Source organism: Ostrea edulis, chromosome 4 (assembly GCF_947568905.1).
Source record: "Ostrea edulis chromosome 4, xbOstEdul1.1, whole genome shotgun sequence".
Taxonomy (NCBI): domain Eukaryota; kingdom Metazoa; phylum Mollusca; class Bivalvia; order Ostreida; family Ostreidae; genus Ostrea; species Ostrea edulis.
In genome coordinates this window covers 55,104,798-55,114,823 of record NC_079167.1, presented here as the reverse complement: position 1 = coordinate 55,114,823, position 10,026 = coordinate 55,104,798, and the positions used below count along the sequence as shown (strand labels likewise).

Here is a 10,026-nt window from a genome sequence, read left to right as displayed (position 1 = left end):
AGTGCATTCGTTTACTTTCTCGTCCATCTTTCAAATCAAAAACAGCTGACAACTTTCACTTTCTCTTTTCAACGGAAGTAGAATTCTTTTTTTAATAATCATATCGCGCTTAAATTTTTCGTCCTTTACATTATTAGATAGATCTATTAACATTTTTTTTCGGTGTCAGATTGTGTTTTCTGCTTACCTTAAACTTACAATAACCGAAGTTAGTTAGTCCTATGTCATCAATTTCTTTTAAGCAAATTAAATTTGAATACTTTAGATCAGAAATGGACACTGGTCAGTGACTTCGAGGTAGAACATGATCACAATATTCAAAACAAACCATGATAAATAAAAACAATGCTGTGACAATAATCACGCGCGATAAATTCTCCTCATTACGTTGGTGTTACTTCCGAGTGTTCGATGACCCATCGATTGATTGGTTTATTGACGACACGCGGTACAGGGAGTAGCCTACAGGACCGTGGTTACGCGTGTGACGTAACACCTTTAGTTATGTCTGGCATTAAAATATCCATCTTACTTCGTATCTTATCAAATAAACCTTAATATGCCAAACGATGGTGCGATTGGTATATCATAATTACATGTTTAAATAGCAATTCTACTTTTTTAAATAAATACTAAATTAATATTTCATTTGTAAACTCGTATATTCATATCTAGATAATTCATGAAATTTCTACATTTTCTGTTTCTAGCAAAGTTAGAATCATACGTTTTAGTCAGATGAAATTTTAGTTACATGGGCATTATCATCATGCAATTGCAAAGTTTTACTTCAATTCAACAATTTGATTGTTAATAAACATACAATTAACTTACCTCTTCAAATAATATAAATGAAATTCAATAATTCTAAATCAAAAATATATACATGTATCCAAAAGAATCATACACAGAAATTAACAGATTATAACTTCTAAAGTCAAGCGAAATCCATCAAGAAATCCATTCTTGTGTTGAAAAGCGAAATCTCGCATCTCACACCCAGGGAAGGAAGCACTGATTGACGGACAGACGTGATTGATGTGTGGCCCCGGGGTCCCCCGTCATTCGCCAGTCAGCCACATGAACAAGTGTTCCTACATGTACCTAATCTCTGTACCAATATACTGCACATGGCGGCTTCCATTTGAACTTATACATAATGTGTATTTATTACATTAATGCGTCTAATTCGGGTTTCATGAAAAGTAAGACGTACGTAAAGAACTACTGAACATATCAAGATCAGGCTATCTACTTCTGAAACTGTTTTATTACACATGTAATTTGTGATACATAAATTTGTTGACATGATGTTGGTTTATCTGAAAGGTCCAGGTAGACATGTTTTGTAAACTCTCTCTCTCTCTCTCTCTCTATATATATATCTCCTGATATTTGTTATATTATATCTATGAGTTTGAATTTGGTGAATGGTGAATATTTAAATACAAATGTTTTCATCCTGCCATATACCACGATTATCAAGCATCTAAAACTGTACAATATTAATTAAAGCTTCCAGTATACAGTTGATTTTAAGGACATACGGAACGTCTCTCGTCCTCAATGACATCCGCGGTATGAAGACCTCTTGCATGATTTCCGAAATAGCTAGTTTGAATTTTATATTGTAAAAATATTACCATACCGACCTGGGTAGCTAATTAAGTGGTTAGGGTTTGGGAGAGGGCTAGAATAGGCCATGTCTGCTGCCCGATCTCTTTCACTATTCAGTTGTAAATAAAATTATCATAAATCACGACATTAAGTGGTTAGTACTGTGTTCGATACCAGACTATTCATAAGAGTTCTCTCTCCTTAATTCTTTGCTACGTTTATACAACTTTCAGTAATACATTTAACTGACTTAATTGCATTTTCACTTGCAAAAACCAGGAACTCTCAAGATATCCATGGTAATATACCAGAAGATTTTTTGTGAAAACGAGACAGTTTGTTCGTGATTGAGAAACGTTCGTCGCATTATATATGCCCTTAAGAGCCATTCTCTGTAAGCATCAAAATTTTTATTATAGGGGTGGAAAGGTACCCTCACCGATTTTGCTGAAATTTGGCATGTAGTGATTATTTGATACCCTCTCATAGAATTTGGTACCAAAATTCGAAATTGAGGTACCGTTGCCATGGTAACAAGAACACTGTGAAAACAGCTCCCAAGATGCTTAAAAATGCTCGATTTTGGCCTATTTTTGATTAAACATAAACAAATTAATTTAAGTGATGTACAAATATCTCTATTGCTTGTTTAAAGATTAGGTTCAGCATAATAAATTTTTAATAAAACATCAATAAATCAATATTGGATTACCTATTGTTCCTGAGGTTGAAAAATCAATGTTTTAGCATTTTGACTATTTTTGAAAAAAATCATTTTTAAGCCATTTTATGACATCATTTACAAGAAAACGCAACAACACACATCAATGAAAGTTATATATGATTTAATTCATCCCATTATGTGTAAAATATAAAAAAAACCACAAATGTCTTATTTTGCTAAATAAAATTATATAGCTTGAAAAATTGGTTGCCATGGTAATATGAAAAATCTCATAATATGAATATGAGTCAAATTTTAATAATTTATCAATATAACATCCTTAAAATCTATTAAATTTGGCATAAACAATGATAAATATCACGAATTCTCATGTTATGAAATACTTCAGTTGCCATAGCAACCATATTTCAGTATTTCATAACAAAGTTTTAATAAGTAAACTAGTATGCTAATTTGTATCAGAAAGCATTACAGCTCTGCTTATTACCATGTGATAGTGTAAACTCATTGTCATATTATATTTGAACATATAAATTGATGTAAGTCTGCTTAAATTAGCAATATAAATGATTAATTCTTTTGTTACCATAGCAACCATTATAAGATACATATATATGGTTCCTTTAAGTTTTGAAGAAAAGTGCTGACTATAAAACTGATTTGTGTCAGGAAGCAGAAATGTGTGTGCCTATTATTACGTGAAAGTGTTCTGTCATAATCTTAATAATTGTTATAAAGTACAAATTTCATAATTTCCATGGATTAGTCATAAGTTGGATTAGTTGGTGTAGCAAACATTTAAAAAAATCTTCAAGTCAAAAGGCATTGGTAGAAGATTATTACATTTAAAATGAAAATTAAATTTTTTAAAATGTTTTTGAATTACTTTGTATTGAATAGAATTTTTACTTTTCACAAGATAAAATTACATATTTATCTCTAGGTATTTCCTGTAAAAGCATTATATGACTCTGTTTAATCATTTGAATTTAATTATTACAAAGGGGAAAATATGAAGAAAAATGTGTTACTATGGAAATGATAGGGCCAGCAACCATAATCATTGAAAACAATTTAATGTACGTGTACTTCAGTAGATTTATTCTATAATATCATAACTTTATCTTTGTTTTCATAGGCTGGTTAAAATATACTAATTAAGAAGGAATTCAATTTGTAGTTTAGTTGCTATGGAAACATACTTCCATGGAAACATTATGTTGGCGATTTAGATTTCTTTTCATTTTAAACTACAAGTATTTTCCTACTTATACTCAGTTGAGTCAGTTTTGACCAGAGATAGCTAGTCCAAAAGTCCTGTTATGAAAATGTTGGTAATCTGACTGTTTTGTCTCCATGGAAACATTAAATAGGAACTGTAACAGCTACATGTAACTGTAGTATATTAATGATTGGGTATGCATTATTTTCCCAACATTTTCTTGACACTGATTTTTATAAGCTACCCACATACATATGTACTAAGGATTTCTAAATTGTTTTGTGTGTCAACTAAAGCTGCAAGGTACCAGAAAGATGGTGTTACTTAGGTCATAATTTACTTACACCAGTACACCACCCTTTCATTTCATTTCTTTATTTCTCGATTAATCCAACTTTAGTAGGGGGGAAAACAACTGAATATGGATGGCATTTTGGTTTGTGTCAGTACTTTCTCCATAAGTACATTAGTGCACTTTTCTATTACTTTGTTGCAAATAATTTCACTCATTTCCATGAATACTAGATTCTGTGATGATGGCATTAAAAAAGATTTGCAATGCAAAATCAATGCCCATTAATATTCCCAAAACATCCATTGTTTATAACAACACAATTTACAGGGGTGGGCGATTGCTGTTGTTAAAAACAGGTTTTGGTTTTGTATCAAAATTTTATGTGTCATACATGTAGACGAATGACTTATAAGATGCATGCATTACAAAAAATACTGCCCAAATTCCAATTCGGGGTGGGGGTGGGGGTATTATTTTGTTTTTAAAAGCAAATTTTGTGTCCATCTTGGTTATATTAAGAATATGAATTTAAAGTTGTCCTGTTTCTGTCAGACTTATCTTGATTGTTTTCTATCAGACTGAAATTGTACATTTTAAATTGCAGTCTGTGAAGCTCTCAATCAGTGCAGAATATAAATTGAACAATATTCAATTATATGTTCAAGCTTTATCTAAATATGAGTTTGTAAACAATGTCTAACACACTATATTTGTTTTTGCATATATATCAGTATTTTTCTGTAAACTATGGACATATACAGTTGCATTGTTCAGCTGAGTACAGTTCCTTCCATGAAAGGGGATGAGAAATTCAAAAACAGGTCATCAAATATTAAAATTAAAACCTGCTCATTACAACACCCACATTGCTACACATACATTAACCAGTCAAGTTTATACTCATTTAAGAATACATGCATACATAATTTATCGTTTAAATAATTCTCTCTCTCTCTCTCTCTCTCTCTCTCTCTCTCTCTCTCTCAGTATCCGAGGAGTTATCTCCCTCGCCCAGTGATATTGTTTACAAATGGCCGATTGTTGCTAAATAGATCACTCGACGAGTTGAAATACTATACCCCACGAATTACAGGTAGGAACAAATATGTTATCGTAAACAATAGGTGTTGTGTTACCTTTCTTAATTTGTTGCCAACTTTCAATTGACTTACGTTACAGGTTTAAATGTGATCAACTGATTTAACTCGTACATGCGTTCTTGACATATAGAATAAAGCTGTTTAGATATACCGTGCAGGTGCGCGAGGGTAGTCTAGATTAGCAGTGATTAATAAGCCATAATCTGCATTAATTCTTTCTTCAAGGAAGCAAGTGTGCGATATTAGTCAAAGAATTGATTAATTCTGCACAGTATGGAATCTTTTCTGCAAGAGTTTGCATGTGTGTGCGTGTGTGTGTGTGTGTGTGCATGGGGGGGGGGGGGGGGGGGGGTTTACCTTATATCCATATACTGATATAGTAGGATGCCCTGCTTGCCAATTCCTTTTTGACGTTTTGTCAATAAAATATGTTTAATTCAATTGAATGAAGTAGAGCATGGAATAATGATTTTAAAACAAATTCAATGAATTGGAAATTAAATGCGTTAGGTCTTTAATTGTGGTTTATTTCCAATCAAGGACTGGTGATGAGCAAATCCATTACTTAAAGTGTAGAACTAATAAATGTAACACGTAATAGAGGCAGGAACTACTTCGCCTCTTGTTATACATATATATTATGAGGACCCACCCCACCCCTCCCCCTTCTAAAATATCTTTCTTTGCCCTTCCCTAGCTGTCATAGTTGATTTTTCCGCATGATGGAACCTCTAGCGGTTTTCAATCCCCCTCCTTTTATTCTAGCAAAAAGTATAAAATTAGGTTGTACTTTTCCCTTTCAAATTTTTCTGGATCCGTCACTGCTCCTCCTAGCTTCCTGTTTGTATTGTGTGGTTTTTTTTTTTCCTTTTTATTATTATTTATCTGACTGCTTAACTTATATGTCCTTGAATTCTTAAATCATTTTATCTATTTTGTCAATTTATATTTAATTTTCCAGTGAAGAATTGATAAACATTATACATGTATATATAGCTCTCAAAAGTACAAAATCTTATTAAGCTTAATATGGTAATTTTAAAAGTCGCGGCGACGTTTTCAAAAAGAGACTATCTGTTTTCAATAAAACATTTGAAGATTTTCAGCAACATACAATGTTGGTCATATTTATATTTGCAGAACCCTTTGATGTCCTACGCCATGGCACATGACTTAATCCGCCCTGCTGTGACACTGTATCGAGAGACAGACCCTAAAATCGACATGATGGCTGCAGTAACGGCCATGAACAGGATAGCTCAGGTTCCACGAAAATTCACACCATTGTTTCAAATGGCTATATATATGAATTAAAACTCAATCTGATTAAAATCAGATCCTTTGATCCGCTATCGTAGATCGCTACTAGCGATCTACGTGAGCGGATCAAAGTAATTTTGTGGCGACAAAATACGGCTAGCTCCTGTGATATGACGTTTGTCATATAAAAATATTCCGTTGTTATATCATATAATGGATCAGAGTGTTACTTTTTGTTTAGATATTTTGTAAAAGATGTTGTTCTACCTAGATCACCTCCTTCACTCTAAACAAAATTTGATATGTAGACAACGTTTGTCCATCATCTGTACTTCCTACTAGCATACAGTGTAAGACTAGTCACTTTCAAAAGACAAATAAATTTCATTTCTGAAATTACATGAGGACATGAATTGCGATGCTTTGTGTCTATACTTCATAAAGCGCGCTAGCTCTTCATGAAAAGTATGCTGGCGTGAAGCGTTGCTGCACTCCTATGGTGTCCGGATAGGGCCATTTGCAAAAGCGTGACTACACGTTAGTCACAATACACCGTCACGCCAACAAGCAACGCACCTTCGCGCAGACAAACAACGCGCCTTCGCGCTCTCACGCCAACAAGCAACGCGCAGACAAGCAACACGCCCAAACTCCCCGTCGAGGCCTCATTACGTCACGAACTCTGGTGGAAGTTTGGCAACACGCCATCACGCAACACGGCGCGAAGGCGTATTGCTTGTTGGCGTGACGGCGCGAAGGTGTGTTGCTTGTTGGCGTGAGAGCGCGAAGGCGCGTTGCTTGTTGGCGTGAGAGCGCGAAGGCGCGTTGCTTGTTGGCGTTACGGCGCGTTGTGACTAACGCGCAGTCACGCTTTTGCAAATGGCCCTATCCGGACACCATATACTCCTATGTATTTTCAATTTATTTATTGATTCACCAAGCATGTTGACATACAATCACGTTACACAATATGATATATATAATGACAATAAACTAAATACTAACAGTTCATATACATATATGTAAACACAAGTATATATATTTGACATGTACCTGTGATATCAAACTATATGTATGTATGTAATTTAGTATTGTATATTACATTAATTAAATGTAATTATAGCACTTTACTTTTGGTGCGCAATTCAAAACATTAATAATAATAGATAGATAGATAGATAGATAGATAGATAGATAGAATAGATAGAGAGATAGGTGGATAAATAGATAGATAGATAATTACTTTTCGCAATGATCGGTAGGGGTAAAGGCAAAAAGATAAAAAAAAAAAAAAAAAAAGATACACATATATAGTAAAGCTTTACTAAACGTCTTCGTGTCCAAATTCAATTGTATACCACAGTGTCCGGCAATAAATAGAAAAAGTTTAAAAAAAATAAAAATGACAGCACTAGTAAAACGTAAGCACTTTCATTTTTCATTTTGATCTTCAGACGATTTACATTTAAAAGTGTTTTGTTTATATATATATATATATATATATATATATATATATATATATATGTTATGAGACTACAACAACATTTTCAAAAACTGCGTAAAGTTTTTATATGGCGATTATATATTGCTAAAATCATTCAGGTGAGGAGTATGGCCTTTAAAACTCTATTCTAACTACTGTGTCAAGTTGTCCATGAAAGAACTTTGCAAACGTGACAGATTTGCTACGATATAAATATTTTTATATTTATTTATTTTTTTCATTCTATGTGATTGGTCGTGCAATAATTACGCCACAGTACGAGTGAAACACGACCAAAGCTTATAATTTCCTAATATATTAGAACAATGTATACAATCTTACCTTTATACTAATCCAGTAACATCAAAACATTGAAGTAATTCATAAAGAAAATTGTTATTCTATTTGAAAATTGTATTGTCTTTTTTCTAGTTCCAAAATATTTCATTCTGATTACAGAACAATTGTTAAATGTTGTGTCAAAATCAGGAAAAACGAGGAAGTCCCATCAAACGACAGCGAGGATAGGGGACACTCCGCTGTGTCTCAGATCTTACGCTTGTTTGAATACTTGTTAGAATTAGAAATTCCTTGTAGTGTTCGTGTTTGCACTCGAGATGCATATCAACGCTTTCACAAATGTTGTAATTCAATTTCCCTAGTACGAATCAATCATTTGCTAATGCTTTGTTTGTGTTTACATGTTTATGGACTATTCTTGGCATTAAAACTGACCCTATCAACTAATACGTGTACATGTGTATAAGAAAAATATAGCTTTAAAAAACCCTTTCACAATCTGAAAAAGAATTTGTTTAAAAAAGACTCAAATACTTTTAAACATTTTGTGAATTTGTTAGTTTTAGAGGAACGTGACGAGAAATGCGTATTTGAAGTGGTACTGAAAACGGTGTAGATTACGTACAGTATGGAGGGTGGGTGGGTGGGTTTAGGCTGATTTTGTTACGTTTATTACATATCTTAAAGTTACTATGTATACGATGTTTAAAAACTTTGGGAGGGGGGGGGGGTGATTAAAGTTAAAGCTCACGTGTGACTGTAGAATGAATTATTTATTTATTCAATTGTTAATTTTTTGTTAGCTTGGGTTTACTTTTAAGAATTTTTGCATGGAATACGTTGAAAACTTAATGGTGGAAGGGGTTTCTATTCTGAAACACCTACAAGAGCGCGCGGACCCGGTGGGGGTCGAGAGTCCGAAACCCTGAGACTGGTTAAATGTATATACATGTATATGTTTCCCTATTTATACAGTTTCAGTTCTAAAGTGATAAGTATCAGTGCTCTAATATATGTTGGACCTCCATCCTGAAAAAAAAATATCTGGATCCATGTATGACCTGTGTAGCTAATCATTTGTAAATTTACTACAGACGGAGAAAAAAAAAATACACGCCATCAGGAACCTAATTCTTAGTTTTCATCCAAGAATTGTTATTGAAATAAATTAATTTATCTAATGTCTTTTTTTCTATTTAAAGGTTGCATGTGAGAGAATAATACTCATGATGAATAACACAGGTCTCGTGAAAGAGCGACGCCTCTCCAGCATGGACCAGGTAGTTACGTACTTGATCGGAAATCACGACGATATCGGTCTTTCCGGCGATCGTGGTGATCTTTATCGGCGGAAATTGGCGGAACAGATTTTCCTGGCCTTTGCTGTGGACGGTGTTGACCACAACAATGTCGTGGTTATTGTTGAGGCTGCCATCAAACTCGAACGGGAGACTCGAAGAATTTTGATGAATAGTGCTGATACCCGTTATTCGGCTCCAGGAGTGAAAATTGATGAACAGGTTCTAAATATTTTAGCGCGTATCGCTGAGATTTTTTAAAGTGAAGAATAGTTGTCAAACTATTACAAAGTCTACGCATATAAATTTTTCTTTGTTAAAATAAGTTACTGTTACTTTGTAATATTGTTTTATAAATAAAGTGTTTTTTCATGATTTTTAAAGTAGGTAATGAACATCTTTAATATTAAAAATATATATGTTTCGGGTCGATCTTAAACTCATCATAATCTAGTGGAATATTTGAAAATTACAACTGATGTGGTGTTCCATAGCATGATTGTCGAGTCCAGTTACTTCAGCATCACAGTTTGTACTGAAGGTGGGAGCTACCCCAGACTCTGTGGCTATCCAGGGGTAGTAGGAAGGACATATATCTAACACTTCCATATGAATTCAAGTTGTAGTTCGTTGTTTTTATTATTATTATTGGGAGGATTATATCTTCCAATGGGGGTGGAAATTGAGTCGAGTGCTGACACTAAAGCTTCCTTACATAACAGATATTCGAGTTTCACACCATGACCCCCCCCCCTGACCAGAACCA

General features: G+C 33.7%; 1 protein-coding gene across 1 annotated transcript; it reads left to right on the top strand.

Annotated features, from left to right (window-relative positions):
• The first annotated feature begins 4,816 nt into the window (after positions 1 to 4,816).
• On the top strand, positions 4,817 to 9,643 carry LOC125670160 (uncharacterized). The gene is made up of 3 exons (XM_048905162.2): positions 4,817 to 4,912; positions 6,060 to 6,182; positions 9,165 to 9,643. Exons 2-3 carry the CDS (start codon positions 6,069 to 6,071, stop codon positions 9,519 to 9,521), a joined length of 471 nt encoding a protein of 156 aa, XP_048761119.2. The 5' UTR covers positions 4,817 to 4,912; positions 6,060 to 6,068; the 3' UTR covers positions 9,522 to 9,643.
• The last annotated feature ends 383 nt before the right edge of the window (positions 9,644 to 10,026 follow it).